Source organism: Cetorhinus maximus, chromosome 14, assembly GCF_964194155.1.
Source record: "Cetorhinus maximus chromosome 14, sCetMax3.hap1.1, whole genome shotgun sequence".
Lineage (NCBI taxonomy): Eukaryota > Metazoa > Chordata > Chondrichthyes > Lamniformes > Cetorhinidae > Cetorhinus > Cetorhinus maximus.
The window spans coordinates 23,607,627-23,634,450 of NC_135892.1; the positions used below are offsets into that span (position 1 = coordinate 23,607,627).

The 26,824-nt window shown below is 39.2% G+C and overlaps 1 protein-coding gene across 3 annotated transcripts in view; it reads right to left on the minus strand.

Moving 5' to 3' along the window:
- Positions 1-26,824, minus strand: part of LOC144689525 (son of sevenless homolog 1) — a 275,662-nt gene that overhangs the window by 49,007 nt on the left and 199,831 nt on the right. For all 3 annotated transcript variants that reach the window (XM_078556670.1, XM_078556669.1, XM_078556671.1), the window contains exons 9-14: positions 24,651-24,778; positions 22,924-23,579; positions 6,478-6,559; positions 3,675-3,797; positions 848-951; positions 509-731 (exon numbers count right to left, since the gene is read on the minus strand). In XM_078556670.1, coding sequence (XP_078412796.1) covers positions 509-731; positions 848-951; positions 3,675-3,797; positions 6,478-6,559; positions 22,924-23,579; positions 24,651-24,778 — 1,316 coding nt within the window. The remainder of the gene's footprint in view (positions 1-508; positions 732-847; positions 952-3,674; positions 3,798-6,477; positions 6,560-22,923; positions 23,580-24,650; positions 24,779-26,824) is intronic.

The window sequence follows — 26,824 nt, forward strand, 5'->3', positions numbered from 1 at the left end:
GCTTCAAGTAAATAGCAGTTCAAAGTTTATCTGTTAATTTTGCTTGATAAATACTCCAAAGGCACTTTCACCACTTTAAATTTTTACTACGTTCAACTACCTAATGAATTTCTTAAACAAACACATTGTCTGGAGAAAAGCTGGATAAAATTTTAATGCTCTAAGTCACTAATAAATATCTTGGGAAAATGAGAAAACTGAATTCATAACACATATTTGTCTGAAAATTATTACTAAATCAATATTAAACTTTGCAAAGCTAAAAATTCTTGTAGAATTGTTTGTACTATAAATATTCTGTTAAAAAGTGACAGAAATTATACATTGTAAATATGGAAATGATCCCTTCTGATAACTCTGAAGGTTCAATCATACAGCTGTGCTCACATTTTTAAAAATATTAAAATATTAAAGATCTCGTATACAAAAGCATATCTGCTCATAGCAAACTGTTTCTACTGCTTAACACAGGGACATTCATATTCTAAGGCAGCAGAAAAGTCATTACCTGTAAAGATCAGATTCTAATAAAGTTAGCTGCCGTGCAATTTCGATTGGATGCAAAGTTAGCAGGTCAAATGCTTCAACTTGACCAATTCTACTTATGTGCCATTCTATAGAAGGGGGCAAACTTTCAAATGTGATAGCATGCGATGGTCCATTTGCTTGTGCCTGCTTTTTCCTTAGGATGATTTTACTGATAGATTCAACCCATTTCTTCATGGCTTTACCTGCATCACAAAATAGCATAGGTCACTGAAATCACACACTATTAATAAAATATTGCAGCTCTTGTAGTTATTGTACATTTTCTAGTTGCAGATTTTATATAGTTTAGGCTCCTCACCTCTAACTGTCCCAATGAATTCTTCTAGTTGATATAATAACTCTGCATCTCTTTCAAAGTCATAGAAATGATGTTCCACCCAGTGCCGACATACATTCAGAACTCTTAGAGAATGCAATAAAAAAAACATTAAAAAAACGAACATTTGGAAATTTTAACCAGTTTTCACATTATCATTCAATGCTCAGTTGGCAGAGTAAACTTATCCTGCATTATTGTATTTAGCTGGCTGAGAACTTGCTAAGATCCACATAACATATTGAATTTTGGCAGGTTAGAATAGTAGCACACACTACTAGAGCCTTTGACCTTAATACTTCCAAAAACATTTATGTATCAGAAGATAACACTGAGACAGAAGGCTGTTGAAGTCACAGTCCAAAAATTAATATATAATCTACATTGCAATTACAGTGTAAAACTAAAAGAGTGATGCATTGTCAGATGTATCTTCCTTCAGTTCTACCTGTTCTGGTTGTTCAGGCAGATGATAAAGATCTCAAAGCACTATATGAAATATGGGGCACTCATGGTATCCAACCTTTCAACCTGATATCAACTAATGTAACATTCATCTCATGTCCTTTTGAGAAGTTCGAATAATTGCTTTAATTATTTTCAACTGTAATTGTTAACCTGACCACAGTCTTGACAATTATTTACATTATATTAACGGAAATATTTATCTTAAGGTTAATTTCCCCATGAAGCTTCTCATTTAGCGATTTAGGTTTCACTTTACCTTACACTATACTTTTTATCCATGGAACATACAACATTTCTCTGTTTAAAATCATTTATTTAAAATAAACTCTACTTTCTTCTGGATAGCAACATACTCCAATCTACTTTAATCTTTTTGACCTATCCTATCCTCTCAAGTGAATTTCAGAATCATCATTAAGATACTAGTTGATCAGTGCAAGTAGGTGCAATGAATTAAGCTGTCTCACTTGTGTTAGTCAAGTTGCCTGAGCTGCGATTCTGCAGGTTTATGTACACACATTATATAATCTATATGTGTTTATAGATGGCCAATGGCAGTTCAAGATTTGGAAAAAAATCAGGGGGCTTTCAAATATATGATCATGCACGGGTGGAAGTATTAACCTGGTACCACAAATTAGAAATTAGACAATTTGACATGCATTTGAAACTTCGATGTTGCATTAGTTTCAGTTGTTACGCTGGAATCAGCGCTCCAAATACTCTCTGATAGTGAATTAGCAAAGCCTGAGAGATTTGGATTTCCAGCATCCGCAGTTTTTTGCTTTTATCTGAGAGATTTGGCTGCTGTTTTCTTCAAAAAACAATCAGGTAGTATGAAATTTGGCACAAATTTGCAGCAACATTAGATATATTGCGCTGGGAAATCTCTCTTTTAAATTTCAGTTGAATGAATGAAAGAAAATCATCGTAGTCCCATAGGCTGTTCTCTCATCAGAGAGACACGACTAGTGGTGAGTTTAATCTGAGGGTCACCACACTTCAGGTGAGGGGCAAGGTTGCAAAGGTGGGGCCTTCATGGATGACTTCAGCTAGTACGGGAATTGAACCTGCACTGTTAGCGTCACTCTGCATTACAAAGCAGTCGTCCAACCAACTGAGCTAACTGACCCCCTCGTTTCAGTTGAATCACCAATCCAGATGACTTTGATCATAGGATTACACTGCTATATTCTTATGGTGTGTGCATCTAAATAGTTGATTGCTGTGGGTTATTCACTATATTAATCACTATATAAAGCACCTTCATTTTTATGTATGAAGAGCCATGCACGAGTGAGTTGCTTCCTGATTAGGAAGTTGAATCAGATAATTGTAACAGACCCAAGTGTTAATATCCCACGAGGCTAAAGGTAATTTTTGAAATTTGAACACAGATTCTGAGACTCTCAAAATTCCAGGTCCAAGTACTCTTGTGCACAGGTCCCCAGCCTGTTAGTGACTCTAACCATCTGTTATTGAGCCATGAATGAAGGATACAACATAAATCCTGATTGCCTCCACCTTTTGAAAGCCAGGGGAAAACCTGACCAACTGAGACATTAGTGATTTCACTAGGTAAAGTAACATAGAGAAAACTTGAGAGCAGTTTCAATTTTAGTGCAACAAAATGACTACCATCATCAGACACAATACATACGTGCATTGCTGACATTCACAGCCTTTCAAAGCAAAAAAGTTGCTCCTGAAGTGCAATCCACTGGAAAGTGAGGGAGAAACAATTCCCTAATAAGCCTAATATGGTGCCTTAAAATTCAAAATACGCCACTGATTATAAATGAGATTTTTATGGTAAGAAACTTGAGGCCCTGAAATATGGAGATCATTTGTTTCTATTTATCAAGTCCATGTGCAAGTGTTTCAACAATAACTGCATTGAAACTATTAGCAAACTTTATTAACATGCCAGGGCATGTGCAAGTATTAATTCCTTCCCTGAATGAAAGGTCAAGCATCACTGACAACTATAGTTGAAAGTCAATGCCCAAGGTAAACTAAATAATTTGTGGTAGAGTGGAAAGGAGTTCCATCACAGGATGAAAATTCCCAAATTGTTTAGGGAACAGAACAATGGATGAAAATCTACTTGTTTCCTGGCTTGCTACTGTGCCTCAGGAATCAGAATGGATCAGACCGGTTGCCAGACATGGCTGCCAAATGTGTTCAATTGCAGGGCCTCCTGGTCAGGCTTTTTTAAACTGTAAAAAATGGTACAATTTTACGTCTATCTACCATCTGTTGAAACACATCATTTTAGAAGTTACTGAGAATTCTAAGGCAGCTCATATTTGTCCATGCAGTATTATGAAATGCTACTTACCGAAGCTGCACAGGTTGAACATATTCTTTCCTAAAACGTTTCGATTCTGCACTAAGAGGCTGGTCACCGTGCTCCATTGCCTTTCGATCAGCTTCTGTAGGCTCTGGCTCTGGAATCTCAAATCTGACATTAAATGCAGGTCAAAAATATAAAATCGAAATATGTACATTCAAAAATAAGTGTTACAAATCTTTATAATTTATTTGGTCAAATGAATGAGGGCACATTTTACATAGGTAATAAACTCATTAAAATTGTAAGCTCAATGCAAACATAACTAAATTTGGCTAGAAATTATCATGTACTTATCCACAGAATAAATTTCACCTTGAGTGAACATTGTGTATGTCATGACTGTAGTCACACTCATTAACTTTCTTCTCCCTCATTAGTTAAATATCTTTTCTACTTTTGCACTTATGAATCAATCAGATGGCACACAGCCATTCTAGAGTTGCATAGAATTTTACAGCACAGAAACAGGTCATTCAACCCAACAAGTCTATGCTGGTGTTTATGCTCCATACAAGTCTTCATCCACCTTATTTCAACTCACCCTATCATATAGTTCTATTCCTTTCTCCTCCACGTATTTATCTAGCTCATCCTTAAATGCATCCATACTATTCGCCACAACTATTCCACACGGTCGCAAATTCCACACATCTATTCACCCTCAAAAGATTTTCTGCCCAATCACAAAGTAGGGAAAAAATGCCTGGGTTCAAGCCACCATAATTCTTCACCCATCTACTTCATAGCCACAAAAATAAAGGCACATACAAAATACACGAATAATTCACAATTTTTAAAACCTTTTTCTAAATCAAATCTCCCCATCCATCATCCTACCACATCAACATTTCTCCCTCCCACTGAATACAAAATCAAAAGTCTCTATCTCTGATACTCTTTCTTAATTAGCAGCCATCATACCCAGCCACACTACCCCATTCCAGAACCTAATCCAACTCAGGCCTGATGTGACGATTTCACTCACAGCAGACCCAACTCATGGCTGACAAACTATGCTCAACTCCACCCTCTGGTTTCTCTGAACTCTCCAGACTGCTCCCAATTGCCATGCTTTCAGTGTAGACTAATTGGTATTTTGTAAGAGATTGCTGAAGGAGAAAGAGCAGAGTCAGCAGAGACTAAAGCAGAACCAGATGCAGAATGGTAGATAAAGAGAAAAGGAAACAATATAACAATGAAGTAACAAAGACATTGGGCCGTAACTTCCGATTATCGTCGGAAAGTGCTGGCCCGCAGAAATTAGAGGAATTAAGTACCTACTTACCTGGTCTTGAAAATTACATTGCCACTTCTGTTCACCAGAGCTGCTTGGGGCCTGCATCATAAGACTCCTCACAGGCCCTGGCGAAGTGCAGCTCCAGAGTATTCAAGGAGGCCGTACCCACTTTTTTTACGGCATTTGCTGCCACAAAGCAGGTAAGTTTAAAGGGCCAGGGAAATTGACAGGCTAGGGGAAGGTAAGTGCCTAAGGTAAGTGGATAGGATTTGGGGAGTGGGGATGTCGTCAGAGGTCTCGGGGAGGGATGGTCGGAGGTCCGGGGGTAGGGTGGGCAGTGAGAAGTCCGTGGGGTGGGGTGGGTGGGGGGGGAGAGGTCAGAGGTTAGAGGGCGGGGGGTGTCGGAGGGTGGGGGGGGTGTATCCGAGTGCAGGAGGGGAGTGGATGGGGACAGGGTCCCAGGTCTTTTGGGGAGGGGGAGGGGGGTTGGGGGGGCGGCGGCAGTGTTCAGGGGTTGGGGGGGTCCGAGGTTGGGGCAGAGGTCAACTGGAGGTTCGGGAGGGTCATGGATGGGGGTGGTCCAAGGTCTGGAGGGAGTCGGAGGTCCAGGGGTGTCAGAGTTCGGGGGGGTTGGGGGTGTCGGAACTCGAGGGTGTGGGTGGTGGGGGGAGTCAGGGGTGTATGGGCATCGCATGGAGTTGGTCTGGGTCTTTACAATAGTTACTCAGAAGTTAGAAGAGGTTTTAATTCTTCGAATTTTTCTTGCGTAACTATTGCTATAACCCTGGCAGAACGATCCAAAGTTTGCAATTTAAACTGCATTTTTGGATGGTCTCAGCACAGCACAATTGTCCAGAGGAAATGCGCACTTCTGGGCAGTTGCCAAGCAAACCTTTACCACAGGGATTCCCCAGCGCATCTTTGGGGTACCCTCCAAATCCGATGCTGGGGAACTTGGAAGTTACAGGCTAGAATAAGCACAATAAAAGCAGCACAGGCAGAGAGTAACTAAAATACAAAAGGGAGAAAGGCCAGGTAAAGAGAGAAAAAAAAGGAGAGATCGAAAGAAGCAGAGATTGGGCAACAGTTTCACATCCCCAAAACTCTTAAGTGGCTGTGCATACTGGGTTCCTCAAAGGTAGACCACATGAGTCACAGTGCTATAGAAGTCTCGCTGATCCCCAAATGCCTACAAACCAGAAAGCATAAAGCATTCTAGATACAGAAGTGGAACTAGTCAAACCTCTGGCCCAAAGCCTATTCACAAACATTCTTCATGTCTGCCTAAACAAAGAAAGAAAACATTCAAGAGACAACTGGAAGATATTAATCAGAAATAAAGCACTGCCATCCTTTCAATACAGGTAACATGCAGAAAGCCATGTTCTACAATCTGAAATATTTGTGGACAACAAATAAGTACTAACAAAATAGTTTTTGTCCTCCAAACTTGTAAAGCTCTCAGTTCATATCTATTACAGTTGAAGAAATGTAAGTTTCAAATAACAAACTGCTTTAGAAAAAAAATGTTTGTACATTACAACAACATACCTTTCAATTAAAAGACTTAGCAACTCCCGGGGCTTGCAGAAGGACCGATAAGTTGTGAGGAATGTCCGAACAAAGTTTGGGTCTAGAGAAATACAAAGTATTTTGAGCATGATTCTCTTAACGAAAATTTAAAAATGCATTAATTTGTGATGCTGAAAACAAATATTTTGGATCATTAGTTCCATTACACGATGCCTCAAAAAATCCATTGCTTCAAAAAGGAAAAAGAAAACTGACCAGTCGCCACACTGTTGACGTACACTCACACATATAAAATCTATATGCCTTTTCTTTAAAATGTACTTTCTTCCTCATCTCATTTAAGTGTCTGCAATACATCCTTGGATGCAGACAGCGGATGTCAAAACCGAACAGATTATTTTGTTTTCCCTGTGAGCAGGTCGCCCATAAATTCTGTTTCCAGTGTTCCTTTCACAACATTTTGTAGGTGGCAGAGCATGTTGAGAAAGAGAATATAGGTTTAACCATTCATCTCACATTTCTTCTATGGAACAGAACCTACAAGGAAATATCTAATATTGAGTTACTATCAATTAAGTAAGCAGAGCCTGCAAGTACAATGAAATTTAAAATAGATACATGTTGATTCAAAATAAATCTGCCCTCTAATGACCAAAATAAATAGGATCAGTTTGTGAAACTATAAGTTTAATGCCACATATCCTCAATTTTTGTTTATTGTGTTCCACAAATCAAATTTAACAAAAGCCAGCAAAGCCACAGGTGGAATTTATTGAACATTTATCCTTTAGACAGCTGAACATAAGGCAGTCCCTTATGAAGAAGGGGAGTCAAAAGGACTTGAAACGTTAACTCTGTTTCTCTCTACACAGATACTGCCAGACCTGCTGAGTTTTTCCAACATTTTCTGTTTTTATTATAGACAGCCCTTTTTCTCTGTTTAGCGCCGCCAAGGCATTCTGACTCATATTGGAGTATTAACAAACCCTTTGAGGGAATGTGACTTTTATCTCCCAGCTTTTCACTTCACTAGGGTATCTTTACCTGCTTGCCACTGCAGAATATATTCAAAACAATAAGAAATCAATCATTAAGCCTGCCTTCTCTAAACAGACTGATCCAGCTAGCAACATTATTTAGCTGTCTACCCAGTGGCTGATAGTTGAGTGAGCAAATCATTCAAATAAGAGATTGTCAATATTCAGCTAGGTGTATCCAGTATTTTCCAAAAATAAAAAAAATCTACTTTGAAGAAACATGTGCAATGTTACTGCACCGTTTGCACATACGTGCCTGTCCAAGGGATGCTGAGAAATGCTGTGTGCGTTATTCCCTCTAATATGAAGTCGTTATGAACTTTTTCTCTCTTCCTAGTTAATGTGCCTTCTCCTCAAGACGTCACTGCTGCTTAACGCCTACCTTTGAGATCTCGGGGTAGCCGGCCTGCCTGACTTCCTGCAGCAGCAACACAAAGTTGACGTCTGATTTGTAAAGTGACAGCACAGTGGACATCCTGGTTCAGGTCTGTCTATGGCAGTTTGACCAGAGCAGCACCACAAACTACGGGACCGCTCAACGAGCTCTGCAAATCAAAACAGCAGATATACGTTTTCATAAACACGTCGGTTTAGTTTTCAAACTGCTTTTAACGCCAATCACCGAACTCTGAACATCGTGGTGCCAGAAACTCCCCAATGGTCAACTTTGATTCACACATGACAAAATGAAGCGTTTTACGCAGTCATTGGTGTTTGTACCAGGTGTCCACATGGCTGGTTCAAAGTGAATTTGGCACCAGGTCCATTCAAACATCTGGACTGGTGCGCTTGGTGGAGTCGGCCCTTGATTCATTGAGAATTTGAAGTGTGCACGCTGCCGCAGGCTGGCAGGATAGGAGGACTGATATTGGAGAGGATTCTAATAAATATGCTGTGTACGAAAAAAAGTATATCTTTTCTGGTTTCTGTTATTATTTTGTGCCAGATTTTATACCCCTCAATGCAGTATATGGGGAACATTTAAGTCATGCTTTATTTGCTTTGTAGCACTCTAAACTTCAGGTCACAGGTCCTACTACAAAGGCTGCATAATCCACGCATCTATTCAAAATCTCAAGGAAACGCTTTTCATATAAAGCGAATTGTAGTTGTACATCGTGAAAGATAATTGCAAAAAACTGAAAATATTTTTTCAACCCATATCTGCATTTTGTAAATCCCATTTACCACCCTACTTAGCCCCTCACCCACATCCAACTGCACAGAAAAAAGGAATTTTGATTATTTCAGCATGTACCAAACCCTGTAATTTTCAGTATGTTTCTAAATATTTTATTTGATCATCTTTTGCATAATTAATATTAATTGTTCTGACAAAATCTTTTCCACATACTTATTCACTGCAGGAAAATAAATGTCTTCTTTCGTCTTGCTTGAAAGCAACTTCAAACCTCTCATTCTGCACTCATAGTTTGTGTCAAATGGCCTGTTTATATCTATATCTCCTAGCAGTTTAATGCCTGAATCTTGTATCTATTTCTCCAAAGAAAAATACAGCTCTATAAGTCTCTCCTTGCACTTTTGAACCCTAAATCCAGAATAACCCTGGCCGGTGCTCTCCAAGTTCTTTCCATGCATTAATGTCTTTTTGAAGTAAGAACGCCCAAAACTAAACTTACATCATGTGTGGCTTCAGGAGGGTTATTATTTCAAACTAGCAGTTTTTCTCCTACCAGAACCAATACCTTCCGGAGATAGACTCAAATCTCACAAATGTTAGCTCTGGTGGGCATAATACCAATCAGCCAACAGATTTTTGGGGATAATTGTGAAAATACATCTTTTACAGGAAGAGAGAAGAGTAATCTTTATCTCGTCAGGTCTATTCTATGATTGGGTGCTGCATAACTTTCTTTGTACATGTGTGTTGCAAGTTTTGCCTCTAGGGTTTTTTGGGATATCAAATTATTTAAAAACAGGAAAAAGTATATGTTGAAACTCCACATGAATATAGTAATGGCCATCATCCCATCGAAGAAACCTCTCAAGATCTCACTCCCATTACAAATGTTTTTATGGGTACAAAGGGAATTAAGGGATATGGGGTAGTGAAGGGAGGTGAAGTTCAGGTAAATCAGCCATGATCATGAAAGACAGAGCAGGGTCAAAGAGCAAAATAGCCTACTCTAGCACCTATTTCTCACATTTTATTCTCACATTTTAATGTAAATACATGTCTTCATTCAGCTGTTTAACAACCTCACTCAGGCTGTCCTTTTGATTCTTTCACTGCAAAAGACTGCAGTAAAGCCCAATAAACCAGAATGCGTATAAAGCATAACAGTAGATTTTTAAAAATAGTAAATCAAAATGATCAAACAGTGAAATAGTAGCACAGAACTCAATCATTCTAGATCAGAAAGACAATGAAGTAGGAATGAAATCTTGTCTATAAGTAAATTAATTCAATGAAGGAAAAATTATCTGCAGTAACTAACTCAACATACATTTTCATTCAACGTTCATACACAAGTAGGAAGCATATCAAATTCAAACAACATTAATGGTGCTGCTCTAATACATATCAACAAGTATTTCAGTAATTAGGAATGGGCAATAAATGCTGGCCTATCCAATGAAGCCCACATCCCTTGAATGAATAAAAAAAACTTGTATTTATATAGCATCTTTAATGTGATAAAACATCAAAGGTGCTTCACGTTATCAAACAAACTGACATTGAGCCGCCTAAGGAGGCATCAGGACAGGTGACAGAAAGCTTGGTCAGAGGTAGGTTTTAAGGAGCACTTTTCTCCCCATTCACGTGGTGTGAACATCGCAAGGTCAGCATTTTTGTCCATCCCTAATTGCCCGTGAGATGGTGGTGGTGAGCCGCCTTCTTGAACAGCTACAGTCCATGTGATTTAGGTACACTCACAGTTAAGGATGAGTTCCAGGATTTTGAACCAACAACACTAAAGGAACAACAATATTGTTCCAAGTCAGAATGGTGTGAGATTAGGAAGGGAACTTGCAGGTGGTGGTTTTCCCATGCATCTGCTGCCTTTGTTGTTTTGGATAATAGAGCCTGCAGGTTTGGAAGGTACTGTTGAAGGAATCTTGGCTAGTGCTGCAGTGCACCTTATATATCGTACACACTGCTGCCACCATATGCCGGGGCTGGAAGAAGTGAATGTTGAGAAAGTGTTAGATGGGATGCCGAACAACTGGGCTGCTTTGTCCTGGATGATGTGGAGCTTCTTGTGTGTGTTGGAACTGCATTCATCTAGGCTTGGGGGAGCCAGGTGGTGAGTTACTTGTCATAGAATTCCCAGTCGCTGACCTGCTCTTGTAACCACAGTATTTATATGGCTGGTCCAGTTAAGTTTTAAAATAAGAGCGCGATTTAATGAGAGAATTGCACAATTTATGGCCTAGGCAGTGAAGGCCTAATTAAGGAGTAATTAAAATACACCACATCCACTGGTTCTCCCTTATCTATTCTGCTAGTTACATCTTCAAAAAATTCCAATAGGTTTATCGAACATGATATCCCTTTCATAAATCCATGTTGACTTTGTCTAATCTCGTTGATATTTTCTAAGTGTCCTGTTATCACATTCTTTATAATAGGCTCTAACATTTTCCCCACCACTGATGTTAGGCTAACCAGTCTGTAATTCCGTTTTCTCACTCTCTTTTTTTAAATAGCGGGGTTACATTTGCCACCCTCCAATCTGCCAGGACTATTCCAGAATCTACAGAGTTTTGGAAGATGATAGCCAACGCATCTACTATTTCCATGGTCACCTCCTTTAGTACCCTGGGATGTAGATTATCAGGCCCTGGGAATTTATTGGCTTTTGGTACCACATTTCTACCGCACTATTTTTTTTAGTAATACTAATTTCCTTCAATTCCTCCTTCTCACTCAACCTTTGGTTCCCTGGCATTTCTGGGAAGTTATCTGTGTCTTCCTCAGTGAAGACAGAACTAAAATAGTTGTTTAATTGCTCTGTCATTTCCTTGTTCTCTATTATAAATTTTCCCATTTCAAACTATAAGGGGCCTACATTTGTCTTTACCAATCTTTTTCCTTTTACATACTTATAGAAGTTTTTACAATCCGCTTTTATGTTCCTTGCAAGTTTACTCTCATACTCTAATTCTCCCTTCTAAATAAATCTCTTGGTCCTCCTTTGCTGAATTCTAAACTGCTTCCAATCCTCATGCTTGCTACTTTTTCCAGCAGCTTTATACGGCTCCTCTTTGAATCGAATACTAATTTCTTTTGTTAGCCTTGGTTGGGCTGCCTTTCCTGTTGTGTTTTTGCAACTCAACGGAGCATACAACCGTAACAATAGATACATTCTTTCCTTAAATATTAGCCATTGCCTATCCATCGTTATGGCTTTTAATGAAGTTCCCTAATCTATCTTAGTCAAGCCACACCTCATACCTTCGTAGTTTCCTTTGTTTAGATCTAGTTGGGTGATGTTATGGAGGTGGAAGTAGGCAATCCTGGTGATGGAGCAGTTAGGCGGTCAGAAGCTTGTCTAGAGATAAAAAGGTAGGTAGTGGCATAGTGGTAATGTCACTGGACTAGTAATCCAGAGGCCCAGGCTAATACTGTGGGACACTGCTTCAAATCCCACCATCACAGCTGATAGAATTTAAATTTAATTGATAAATCTGGAATTAAAAGCTAATCTCATGAAACGATTGTTGTAAAAACCAATCTAGTTCACTAATGTCCCAAAGGAAAGGAAATCTGCTGTCCATTGCTGGTCTGGCATAAGTGTGACTCCAAGCCCACAGCAATATGTTTGACTCTTAAATGCCCTCTGAAATAGCCTCTCAGTTTTATCAAACTGCTATTAAGTTCAAAAGGAATGAAACTGGATGGCATCGACCTAGACACCAGGAACAACAACTGCAAACCCAGCCCTGTCGACCCTGCAAGGTCCTCCTTATTAAATTCTGGGTAGAGCTTTCCTACAGACTAGTCAATCAACAGGCTGACATAGTCATGTTCACTGAATCACCTTACAGACAACGTCCCAGGCACAACCATAATCATCCCTGGGTGTGTTCTATCCCACTGGCAGGACAAACCTACCAGAGGTGGCACACTGCAGTATACTGTCTTGAGGGAGTTGCCCTGGGAATCAACCTGAGAGCCCTCAACTTTGATTTTTTTTTTTTAAATTTCATTCATGGAATGAGGGCTTCACTGGCTGGGCCAGCATTTATTGCCCATCCCTAGTTGCCCTTGAGAAGGTGGTGGTCAGCTGCCTTCTTGAACCGGTGTAGTGCATGTGGTGTGGGTAAACCCACAGTGCTGTTAGGAAGGGAGTTCCAGGATTTTGACCCAGCTACAGTGAAGGAACGGCGATATATTTCCAAGTCAGAATGGTGCGTGACTTGGAGGGGAACTTCTAGGTAGTGGTGTTCCCATCTATCTGTTGCCCTTGTCCTTCTAGATGGTAGTGGTCGTGGGTTCGGAAGCTGCTCTCGAAGGAGCCTTGGTGAATTCCTGCATTGCATTTTGTAGATGGTACACAATGCTGCTACTGTGCGTCGTTGATGGAGGGAGTGAATGTTTGTGAATGTGGTGCCAATTGAGCAGGCTGCTTTGTCCTGGATGGTGTCAAGCTTCTTGAGTGTTGTAGGAGCTGCACTCAGCCAGGCAAGTGGGGGTTATTCCATCACACTCCTGACTTGTGCCTTGTAGATGGTGGACAGGCTTTGGGGAGTCAGAAGGCGGATTACTCGTCACACTATCCCTAGCCTCTGACCTGCTCTTGTAGCCACAGTATTTATATGGCTAGTCCAGGTCAGGATGTTGATAGTGGGGGATTCAGTGATGGTAATGCCATTGAACATCAAGGGGCAATGGTTGGATTCTCTCTTGTTGGAGATGGTCATTGCCTGACACTTGTATGGTGTGAATGTTACTTGCCACTTGTCAGCCCAAGCCTGGATATTGTCCAAGTCTTGCTGCATTTGGACATAGACTGCTTCAGTATCCGAGGAGTCGTGAATGGTGCTGAACATTGTGCAATCATCAGCGAACACCCCCACCTCTGACCTTATAATGGAAGGAAGATCATTGTTGAAGCAGCTGAATATTCCGGATCCCAAGAAGTCTCATGGCATCAGGTCAAACATGGGCAAGGAAATCTTCTGCTGATTACCACCTACTGCCTCCCCCCTCAGCTGATGAATCAATACTCCTCCATGTATGACACTGAGGATGGCAAGGGCACATAATGTACTCTGGGTAGAGGGCTTCAATGCCCATCACCAAGAGTGGCTCGATAGCACCATTGCTGACATAGGACATGGCTGCTAGACTGGGTCTGTGGCCGGTGGTGAGTGAATCAACAAGGAGGAAAAATCTACTTGACCTTGTCCTCACAAATCTACCGGTCCTGGATGCATCTATCCATGACAGTATTCGCAGGAGTGGCCTCTGCACATTCCTTGTGGAAACAAAGTCTCGTCTTCACAACGAGGATACCCTTCATCGTGTTGTGTTGCACTACCATCATGCTTGATTGGGCCGATTTCAAAAAGATCTCGCAGTTCAAAATTGGGCATCCATGAGGCCTAGTTGCATGCCAAACAGTGGAAGCAGCATGCAATAAACAGAGCTGAGCAATCCCACAACCAATGGATCAGACTGAAGCTCTGCCATCTTGCCAAATCCAGTCGTGAATAATGGTGAACAATGAAACAACTCACGGGAGGAGGAGGCGGCTCCACAAACATCCCCATCCTCAATGATGGGGAAGCCTTGCACATTAGGGAAAAAGACAAGGCTGAAGCATATGCAACTATCTTCAGCCAGAAGTGCCAAGTGGACGATCCATCGAGGCATCCTCTGGAGGTCCCCAACATCACAGATGGCAGTCTTCCAGCCAATTCGATTCACTCCACGTGATATCAAGAAAAAGCTGAAGGCACTGGATACTGCAAAGACTATGGGCCCTGACAACATTCTGGTAATAGGACTGAAGGATTGTGCTCCAGAACTTGCTGTGCCCCTAGCCAAACTGTTCCAATACAGCAACAACACTGGCATCTACCCGGCAATGTGGAAAATTGCCCAGGTATGTCCTCTCCAGAAAAAGGACAAATCCAAACCGGCCAATTGCCGTCTACTCTCAATCATCAGCAAAGTGATGGAAAGTGTCCCAACAGTGCTATCAAGTGGGACTTACTCAGTAATAACCTGCTCACTGGAGCTAATTTGGGTCCCACCAGGACCACTCAGCCCCTGACCTCATTACAACCTTAATCCAAACATGGACAAAAAAGAGTTGAACTCAGGAGGTGAGGTGAGAGTGACTGCCCTTGACATCAAGGCTGCATTTGACTGAATGTGGCATCAATGACCCTAGCAAACTGAAGTCAATGGAATCAGGGGAAACTCTCCACTGTTTGGAGTCATGCCTAGTACAAAGGAAGATGGTTTGATTTTTGGAGGTCAATCATCGCAACCCTAGGACACCGCTGCAGGAGTTTCTCGGGGTAGTGTTCTAGGCCCAACCACCACAACTTCATCATTAACTCACCGCATCTTCATCAATGACCTTCCCTCCATTCTAAGATCAGAAGTGCGGATGTTCACTGATTATTGCACAATGATCAGCATCATTTGCGACTCCTCAGGTACTGAAGCAGTCCTTGTCCATATGCAGCAAGACCTGGATAATGTTCAGTCTTGGGCTGCTAAGTGGCAAGTAACAATCGCACCACACAATTGCCATCTCCAAGAAATGACATCCTAACCATCTCCCTTGACATTCAATGGCATTAACTTTGCTGAATCCCTCATTTTCAACAGCCTGGGGGGTTACCATTGACCAGAAACAAAACTGGACCAGCCATATAAAGACTGAGGCTACAAGAGCAGGTCAGACAGAGGCTGGGAATTCTGCAGCAAGTAACTCACCATTTGGCTGTCCAAAGTGGACCACCATCTACAAGGCACAAGTCAGGAGTGTGATGGAATACTCTCCAATTGCCTGAATGTGTACATATTCAACAACACAAGAAGCTCAACATTCAGGACAAGCAGCCCTCTTGATTGGCACCCCATCCACCATCTTCACCGCTGATGCACAGTGGCAGCAGCGTGTACCATCTACATGAAACAGTGCAGGAACTCATCAAGGCTCCTTCGACAGCACTTTCCAAACCCACGACCACTACCTTCTAGAAGGAAAAGGGCAGCAGACACATGAGAACACCACCACCCGGAAGTTCCCCTCCAAGCCACTCACCATGCTAACTTGGAAATATATCGCCATTCCTTCACTGTCGCTGGGTCAAAATCCTGGAAATCCCTCCCCAACAGCACCGTGGGTGTACCTATGCCACATGGACTGCAGCGGTTCAAGATGACAGATCACCACCACCTTCTCAAGAGCAACCAGGGATGAGTAATAAATGCTGGCCTAGCCAGCAACACCCACATCCCATGATGAATAAAAAAAAAAAGGGTAATTTTTGGTACCAGTCTAGTTATGGGTATAATAAGGAGAAGTTGCATCATTAACTCACCTGGCATCCTTCAACAGCACCTTCTAAACTTGCAAGCTCTACCATCTAGAAGGGCAGGGCAACAGATGAAAGGGAACATCACTCACCTTCAAGTTTCCCTCCAATCCACACACCTGTAAGATTATTAGGCTACTAGCAAAATACTAATTGTTAAAATCTAACTTTATTATTAGACGCTAACATCTAACTTTGTAGGCTACCAACAATTGACTTTATTAGAAACTCTACTTTGTTGTATAATAAAGTGGGAACACTTAGGAGTAGGGCACTTAGAAGTAGATGGTTAGTCACAGCCAGATAAACTGTTCCTGGTTGGTCAAGCAAAGTGTCTTCATTCGTGGGGCTGAAGATGTTTGATGAGGGAGGGGTTAATTGGATAACGTCCAGAATAAAGGATGCTCTGAGTTTGCCTTCTTTCCGGCGGAGAGAAAAACTATCCAGAAATAAGAACGAAACAAGACAAGGGAGAAAGAGAGATGGAAAGAGGCTCAAAAACCAAAAGTACAAAGCTGCGAAAGAAACTATTTTGTGCGCTCTGCCATCCAGATCCTGACATGAGAGTATATTCCACATTAAACTGTAAATCATTGCCCAAGTTTATTGAAATGGTTTATCTGAGAACTTAATAAACTTGTCCTGACTTTATCTCAATAAAGTTGATTCACAACAAAGCTTTGCTGCCAAGCTCCTGCCTTAAACGGTTGCAATGACCAGGTTCCTTCACTGTCATAAGGTTGAAATCCTAGAACTTCCTACTGCAGCAGTTCAATGAGGCAGCTCACCACCACCTTCTTAAGGAGAATTTGTGATGGGAAAACACTCATATCCCATGAACAACTAAAAAAAATACGACATTTGGGCTACTATCCAAGATTAACTAAAAGCGGGAATATCAAAACTTGTTTTCCAAAGAATATATTGCCCCCTATCTCTCTGAAATTACTTGCCCAAGGTTTATTGTGAAATCCCTGATTGATTTCCTTTTTTTTGTGGCCTGACATTTCCTAATTCCTGCAATAATAATTTAAATCCTCAGACAGGTCAGGTCACTTTGAACAGGGACCCTGCATTTTCTTCATCTGGTGTTCAGTCCATGCACACTGACCCTAAACCGCCCACCCCACACCCCACAAGCCAACTGCCTCAACTTTCACCTGATACTTCTCTATTTCAGGTTAAGTATATGCAGTGCACAGTTATCTGCACCAATACTCAGCATTCAAAGCATCAGGATCTGATGTCCAGGTTACCCAATTTGATAGAAATCAACTTTTTTTCAAAAACTATTAACTTTGATTCTCTAGATTGGCTATAATGGACCCAGCACTGTCACTAACAATTAGCCACCCATGTAATTTTTTTGAGGTATCCAGCTGTAAGAGAATAAACACCAGCAAGAACTTATCTCCTTTACTTGTAATGTTTGTTGAGAGTTCTTCACCAGGTCGGTCATAATCACACTGAAAGGACACATAGCTGATTTTCTTGCTTGGACTCCTGATTTTGCAGATTGGTTCCTGTTATTGCACCTTTTAAGATGGACTGTTACCATTGCATGCTCATTTTTCTGTACAGGTATTTTATTTTCACTCTTGCCAGATGAGGCAGAAAATGATCCCCGCTGCTGACATTCGGGGACCCAGCACAGACACAATAGGCTGAATGGCCCCCTTCTGTGCTGCTACAATTCTGTGACTCTGCAGATTCTCTTTCTCAGGCTTTTTTTGTACCAAGGAATCTTCCATGTACAACTGGACCAATTTTGGTCATACATGGTGGTACCTTATTTTGTCTGTTTCAACAAACTGTACTATAGATTGCCATATATTCGAAATAGTTTGCAGCAGAGTCTTTTGAGTTTTGGATTGGTTGTTAACCAAGGAAAGAAGCTAAATGTCTCCTAATTGGGCCAAGGTGGGGAGGATGAAATTGCTCACATCTCTGACTCTGGAAGTATAAGCAAAGGTGAAATTTCACAACATCTCCACCAACAATAAATATTTTAAATAAACGGCAATACCATTCAAAGTCTCCTTACTCTCCTTTCTTCTTAAACACCAATATTAGAAGTTTGAAAAAAACAGTAGTTTTCTCAGTTTAAAAGGAGTATTGTAACAAATAAAACTGTAGAATTGGCTAGCACCCTGCCATAATTCCAACATTGCTAACTGCAAGAAGTCTGTAAATGGGGACCGTAAGGGAAAGTGGAAGCTGACGTTTAGTAACGTGAGATTAAAGTTCCCTGTTAAGACTGTAGCACATGCAACCTCACCATCCAAAGTTTTGTTACTTGTTCCTTAAATTGGCCAAAAGTATCTCAATGGATAAGTCAAAATCAGAGCCATACTGAACCTTGACCTCTTTTCAACCTTAACAAAAAAAGGAGAAACATGGCTTGAACCAAAACTAGTGCTGCTCATGCACACAAATTGGAGCCCACCTAAACAGGTAGAACTGTGTGAATGTTAGAAGAATACAACTAAAAGGTAGAGTTTGCTTTCAGGTTTTAACCATAGTTAGATTTTGCAAGGTACCGTCGTCTTCATGCTCGTTTTGTAACTGCTGTCAGATCGGTTTGATATCAGCTTCCTTACTGAGGTCGAACAAATTACTTGCTATGGAAAACTCTTAACGAGATCTACCTTTAATACCTGAGTATGTGGGCTTCAAGTGAGGCCTCAATTTCCTACTGGGAGACATTCATGAATGAAGAAAATTATAAGTTGGCCCTTACAGATATTGTGTAACACTGCTGAACATGTTTAAATTAGATATAAAAACAGATATCAAGTACTTCAGGGAGTAGCAGGCTTTAGGTAAAGGCTTTAAGTAATATATAAAGCACCATAAAAAGAGATTGCTGATACTCTTGTGCATTGTATTGCTGAGAATGACCTTGTGAATATGATCTTCATTGTGAACATGGGTACAATTATACACCGTTAGTGTGTAAAGATGGTTTTTAAAAAATATTTTGGGAATATGGTGATATTCTCTGAAAAGGGATGTATGTTTGTGTGTGTCCGTGATTAATTAAACTGGAGGGGAAGGTTAATAGAGAGCTGTGAGAGCTGCGGAATAAAAGGGTAAAGGTGCTAGGTACGTGCTTTTGTAATGAGAGGTTATGCTGAAATTGGATTTACAAGTAAATAGGTTGGGTTTTTAAAAATCAGCATTAGGTGATAGGTAGGGACTTGGCTTTTCAGCTGTTAAATTTCAAAGGGGAGTTTAAGGGACTTTTAAAACTTACAAAGGTTTCACAAGGGAAGATTATTAAATTCTATTTGACCCGAAAGTGGAGGCAATAGAAAAACATGAAAAGTTGAGTTCAAAGAGGTGCCGAGAACAATGGAATCTAAGCTGAAAGGGGAAAAGGATATTTAAGGAAAGACGTTGAGCTGAGTTGTGGGGGACGATATCCTGAGACCAACTCTGTGTTGAGAGAAGGTGTGAAATCTGAAACAGCCGTCCAGTCAAACCAGAAAAGTCTTTGTTTCAGAAAGCAGTTTATTTTTTGAACTTGCTTGATTTTCACAGCAGAGTGTAAGTGTTTTGCCTTGGGGGTAAGATTAATAGATTTTTATAACTAAAAATCTATTAGGAAGTTGTTGCCAAGTAGTTTATTTGTGTGTGTTCGACCAAGTGGGTTTTTTTTTTGGAGGGGGTGGTGTTCGGTAAGACTGTTTCAACTGTAACTTTAATCTGATTTGCTTAAGCTTTCACTTCTTTTTAATAAATCTTTTAACATTTTAAAATCCTAAAGATGTTACTGGAGTTCCATGCTTCTGGGATCAGTAGCTTTCCCTCCTCGTTTTCAAAATACTGATCATAGCCTTTTTTTTGTAAGACAAGTTTCCCTCTGGGATATGGCTTGCTCAGCAAATAGCATCGGCTGTGGTCATAACAAGCATCACAGTAAAGAGGTTTCCATTTTGTTGGAATGATAGAGTTGTTGTCTAGGTATGGATTTTTCTGAGCAATGTATCTGGAACATTGGATACAAAACTCCCAGCAATTATATACAAACCTTCCACTGTACAGACAAAATAAAGATTTTACTATCAAACCATTTCATAATTTTGCATGATGGAAAATTAACAAATTTGATAAAATAATAAATATGCCTTGCTGTTCTTCAGGCAGCAGCAGGAAACAAAATAATGCAATGACATCAGAGTGTTAAAAACCACTTACAAGTAAACATTACGTTTGAGAAAAACAAAGCGTATATCAGCTCTGCAAACCTAAAGTGAACGTCAAAGCAATTTGTTTTCAATCTTCTGAAGCAGGGTCATATGGACTCAAAACATTAACTCTGTTTCTCTCTCCACAGATACTGCTAGACCTGCTGAGTTTTTCCAGCATTTTCTGTTCGTGTTTTCAATTTACTTTGTGGGTATAAATGCACCCATTGTTTCAAATATTTTAGGTAAATTTAGGATCTGATCTCAGGAACTAATTGTAACCATAGATTTGCACTGGATGGTTCTGGAGATGATACTGAGAGAATCTTAAATAGACTTAATCAAAGTTTACTTTCAAAAGTGAGTTCCATTGTCTGTTAATAACCTTAATGTAATTGACATGACAAGAAAAACTGGTGATGGGTATTAATTGTCTTTGATCACATATAAATAGAAGGTAGCTGGGACACTGAGGGGGAAGGGGAGGAGAGCTGTGAGACTGAACAAGTCAATAAACTCTTGATAAAGAAAAGCTCTGTCTTGGTTTCGGCTTCACCAATCGGCTTGAATCCTATTAACAACAGCAACCAGCAAACAAGATTAAGATACAGTAGAGCTTATATTTAACTGTTCTAATTTAGTGTAAACCACTATCTGTTCAGCTATTTTGTTAAAAAAAACAAATTATATCTCGAAACATTTTTTTATTAGTGGCTGCAAAGCTTTTTCCAGGAAGCTTATTTGCTTATGAACACTGAGTCCCCCAAATGCTAATTACTGCACCATCAACCCACCCCAACCATTCTGAATCAAGAATAAACAATAAGCTTCTTTGCAAACAATCACCCTTGAATTCCACAAGAAAGGAAACAGGCACACTGCTTACGTACAAGCAGTAAACTAAAGCACCAGAACACCAAAAATAGAACACATTGGTGACATATACTCTGGGCAAATGTCAACAGCTTCACGACTCTGGCAAACCCGTGCCGACTTGCTCAGCTTGTATTTTTCTTTTAAAAGCTGAAGTAAAAGGAGCAAAAATATTTACTTATTTTTGGACCAAAAGTCAAAATAAGTTTCATGAATGGTAGGAACAGGCTTTATGAATGACTCAGTTGCAGGAGGTGCAATGAACAGGAAGCACCTTTTTCCCCACCAATAAAAATACACACATCATGTACATCCCACATGGAACATTTTTCTGACTTATATACCAAATTAAGCATATTTGACACCGATGAGATGGAAACGGTGCACACAACTTCACCAAACTAAATCCCACGAACAGAACACAGATCTTATTTAACATTTAACTATGCATCTGTCATAACTACTTCAAACTGCATTATTACAATGCAATATTTATAATTGTTGACAAAATCCTGATCTGAAGCAAAAAAGTAACTAAATCTCCAATAATAGTAAAATGAGACACATAAAGCTAGCAGATAAGAGGAATGAAAAAATCAAATTGGTGCAGTCAGAGCATCTCTTCCAGAGGTTAGGTTAAAACAGTTTGTTGAGGCAGAGTAACTTTACTTTCCAACTCCCTGACCCAGGAGTGTTTCACATGGATGAGGAAAAAAGAAAAATATTGCATTTTCTAGCACCCTCAGCTTCATAAGCACACAATTTATCAAAATTAATATCAATTATCATTGGTGTTGCTACCAAAGCCGAATAGGAATTGTTCTGGTGTTTAAGTGCCTCTTTTTAAAGAATTGAAAGTTAAGGGGGTAAAAATAATTTTAAAAAACTTCACTGGGACAAATTGTTGTATCATCTATTAGGGTCACTTGCTTCCAATTAAGGCCACAAGGGCATCAATACATGGCATGGTTCTCTTACCAGGTTGATTTAAACATAAATGAAAATCTGAGACATCTACATAGTTAGCTACTCAAATTCACCAGAGAAAAGGCACTGCCCAAATCTGAACTCTTAACTTCCCTGCTTTATGTGTGCACAGAGAAAATAAGGAGAGGAGGACTCAAAAGATTGGATCAAGAATAGTTTCAAGATTAGAAGTGACCTTTGTTTCAATAAGGTCAACTGGTATAAATATATACAAAAACCAAACGATCGGAATAAAAATAACCGCATGACATTATTGAAACAGAAGAAATAGACTGGTAAACAAGACTTATTGCGGGAAAGCAATGAACTGGACAGGCAAATTAGATTCCATTCATATATCAGCACTGGAATAACATTTATCGTCAGTTAAGCTTATGTAATAATATTGCCACAACGAACTCTAATATGTCTAATGCTTAAGCTCAGTCCAGCAACCTTTAGAAAAAAAATCACATTTAAATTCAAAATTGGAATGATACAAACAAAAGAATGATAAGGAATCTCTGGGATAGTTTTCCAACTTTCTTCATTGTACTGCTGTCATCCTTTTGAAGTATGGACAAAAACTTGCTGTTCAGGTCTCACTGTTCCTGTGCTTGCTTGTTGAATTGCTCATGATTAACATTTTATTAGCTTCATCCAAGGAAAGTTTAAAAAGTTCTCAGGTAAAATAATATCTTTTAAGTGGTATAAATAAATAGCATAAAGAAAGGTAGGACTGCCATTAATGCTATTTCTAAATAAATGAGCAGTAGTTTAAATTTCTAACAGCATCTGATCCATTTGTATAGAAAGAATTAAGTATGAAATTCCTCAATACAGCAAACAGGTTACAAGAAGACTGTACTTACCTGCATACATATGGTAAGTAAGCCGTTCGATCAGTTTTATAACAGTTCCAGCTTTGATAATGGGAATTCCCGATTTAGATTGCACATTCTCCTCAAACACAATGTTCTCCTCAGAGTCTGGCTCAGCAAACCTGTATACTTCAGGATTTGGGAGCCTAAGTGGCTCCTCTTTTTCTTCCTGTAGCATAGTGGTATCCAACATTCTCTCCAGTGTACTACGATATTGTAAAGAAATTAAAGCCGCCATCCAATTATTCTTTTCTTCTGCTGATTTAGCAGCAAAAATTACACTGTTTTCATCCTTCAAGATAACTTCAAAAGCGTGCTTGTATTCATTAGTGTCATCTTTGTCATTGATCTGTACCTTACGCATGAAAAACTTCTCTTTGAGACGATATTCTGCATAGCTTCCGCCAGGCAATCTAGGCTGACCATGATTTGATTTACAGCAAATCATCAAGCCATCAAATAGGAATATGTGCCTTTCATGTTTTGCACCCACCCTCGTGAGTGTGCCTTCCATTATAAATTCATTACAGCACTGTCCAATGTCCTTGCCTTCCCAACCATCAATGTTTTTCTGGATCTCATTCATTTTCTTAATTGTCAGGTGTTTGCTTTTCATTTGTTGATTATAAAACCGACAGGCAGACTCACTGGAAGAGAAAATAAATGACCAAGTTTCAATCTGTTGAAATGGATGAACTCAAATATCCATTCATTGGTGCAAACAATTCCAATGATCTGTGAAAACTACCAACTTTTTTTTTTACAATGCAGTTACAAAATAGGAACAAATATTTTAACAGATAAAATATATTATGAAAATTGGATGTTCTGTTAACATTATATATTTCATTAAGTTTGAATATACTTTATTTTCTTTTGTGCAACCGTCTAGCATATCTCATCCTTTAACCAGAAGAATCCAAGTCACAAACTTCTCTTGTGCTATTGTTAGCAAGCTCACGATTGGTCAATATAAAGCATATGTCTGCACTGGTGGGCCAGTCCTGCTGTTTTTCCTTTTCTTTCAGGGAAGTCACACTTTTCTGCATATAGAAGTATTCCATCGATCAGCCCAAATTAAAAAGCAAAATCACTAACTGTGGGTCGGCTTGGAATTTAAGTTTTGGCTCTCTGCCCGAAAGATCACTGGTGAACAACTGGAACTGCTCAATTATTCAATTTGTTCTATTTAAAGTAGTCATAATTTGTTGAACTTAGTCAGCAGAACAACTCTATTCACTTTTGTCTCATCAAAAAGGAAAGCAAAAAACACAACTCAACAAATAGGTACATGCATCCACCTATTTCTTAGCAGTAGCTAGTGCAGCAACATGGAACCTTTGGTTGAGCATTTTCATAGAATGCCTTAAATTTTATAAACAAAATAATACAGCTTGTTTCTCTTAAAACAAAGCTTTTTAAGCAATTCCTTTTAAAGTGTACATTGCTTACCATCTGATGCTCAGCAAAGTCGTCATGCTCATAATCAGGATGCTGCTCAGTTTTAAGCTTCAGTTGTACAAGCAACTTAAGAGCATATAATGCTTCGAACAAAAACAAGCTTCTTGCACCTGACATCACTTCCTGTGCAAAAAGCAGCCCTACCACTAAAGCCGTCCACTGTTGTTCTTTGCTAACACTAAGAGGAAATGGGAACAACGGGAACTTACAGATGTGGTCAATCAGGAAAAATGCAGGGATGAATGGAAATTGCTTACCTCAGCCTTCTTTTTGCAAGTGATTTTGAACAAATCCTTTCCATACTGCTCTGGAGGTTAAGAAGAGCGGTTATGGCTTGTTTTAGGCATTCTTTGTCTTCTTCATCTTCACTTTTTTCTTCTAATTGCTGTTGTTATAAGGCGGGGAAAAAATAAATATGTTTTAAGTAGTTTATAGCTTTTAGAGGGCCGCATATAAATTAGTACGAACAGATATTCAGGGTTTACCAAGGTATTAACAAGCTTTTTGTTTTTATATTAACATATTTGATTGTTTTTCCTCCAACAATTAGTAACAGGATTATAATCTCTAATACACAACAGTTTTGAATTTAAACCAATTATTTATAGAATTTATGAAGAATACAATATGAATGGCCAATCTTTATTCCACCTTGATGACAACAACAGCTTGCAGCATAAAGATAAGCTCAAAGTGAGCGATGGCAGAGCAAGCAACCCCTACAATAAACAGGAATAGAAAGACAATATATCAGCTCTGCAGTGCTTCTTTTACTGTAACAACAGGCTTCCCTTTTTTTAAAAATTAAGCAACTGGGTTCAATAAGGCACCAGAACATGTTATGCTTGAAGCCAATACACACCAGAAAGCTGGCTATTGTTTCTATAACAATGAGACTGTGGTAGCTAATATGTAAATAAAAATCAGATTCACATATATCCGTCAGCTATAGATTGACAACCCTTAAGCACTAGCGAATCCAGTGAACTTAAATGTGCATTCTTGCTACTGGAAAATAAAGACCTTGATTTTTTTCTCTTTCAGTTAAATACTGCATTTTCTTTTAAAATCGACCCAAGACACATACATCATAAATTTGATACATAAATAAGTATTTACCTTGCTTTAGGATAATTTTTTCATTTTCCCATTCTGATTTTTCCTTTTCTATTTTCAGTCTTTTATTAGTTTTGTCTTTTTGTTTTTGCACACTATTTCTTATTTTATCACTGTTTTACACCTATATATTAAAATCTGTCCATGCACAACTTGAGTTCCAGTATTTATGCTCATCAATTATTTTGTAATATTGATTAAATTAATCCATTAAATTGCCTTTTGCATCTTTTAATGCAGATCATGAAAGATTTAACTAGATGCTCGAGGCTCATTTTGAACTTTAGGCTTTTGTTTAGCATTGTGATTTTGTCAGGTCAATGCAGATTGTTAAATCTGAACATGTCTGGTGTATTTAATTTTCCATGATACATCAGTAATCGTTAGCAGAGCTGAGGCAATATTTTTCTTTAGTTGCTAGCAGTTTGTTTTCGGTTATCTTTCAAACTTATTCAAAGAAAAGAGAGCAATCAGAGTGATTGAGGGATTATAAGGGTTGTTTATGTAAATTGGGCATATTCTTTAGAAAAGAGATTAAGAGATGATCTGATTGTTGTTCCTGGTATTCTAAAGTGATTGGTAGTATATATCACGGTAAGTTATTTCACTTTGTCCATAATGGTAAAGGACACAACCTGAGCTCAACAGATGGGAGATATATTCAAAACTAATCTACAGAAACAATATTTCAGTGACAAGTGGTCAATCTATGGAGACAGCCTAGGGGGATGGTGGAAAGCAGTTAGTATTGATTCATTCAAGTGCAAATTTAATTTCTTTCAGAAAATAACATTTTAGGTTACCATATAGGAGTAATTTGAGACATAAGTGTAGCAAGCTTGGGAGGAAAATGGTGACTTTGGACCTATCATTCTGAAAGGGCTCCACCACTGGGTGAGCTTTAGAAAGCACATTAAACTGAAAGAAAGACAATTTCTTTTATCATAATTTTAATTGAATTTTCAAAAGGTAAATTTTGAAGCAAACGTTGTATGCTTTAATTGTCTTAACTATACTACTCAGTTAGAAAATGTAAATATTCTAATTACTAACATCTGTGCGAGAAACAGTAGTACAGATAGACACAGCATTGGGTGGAAGCAAGAAGGGGCGTGTCTCTCCTCATCCAAATTAAATTCTTTAAAGCACAATTAAGCTGAATTCTGAAACAAAACAAAATCTCCGAATAGGGAGATGTGAGAAATAAACATGGTGAATTTGATTTGAATGTGATTTGAATTTGGATTTAAAAAACAAATACCACTTTTTTTTGGGAATTCAGCCACTCTTTACACAAAGGATTTTTGCACTTTCC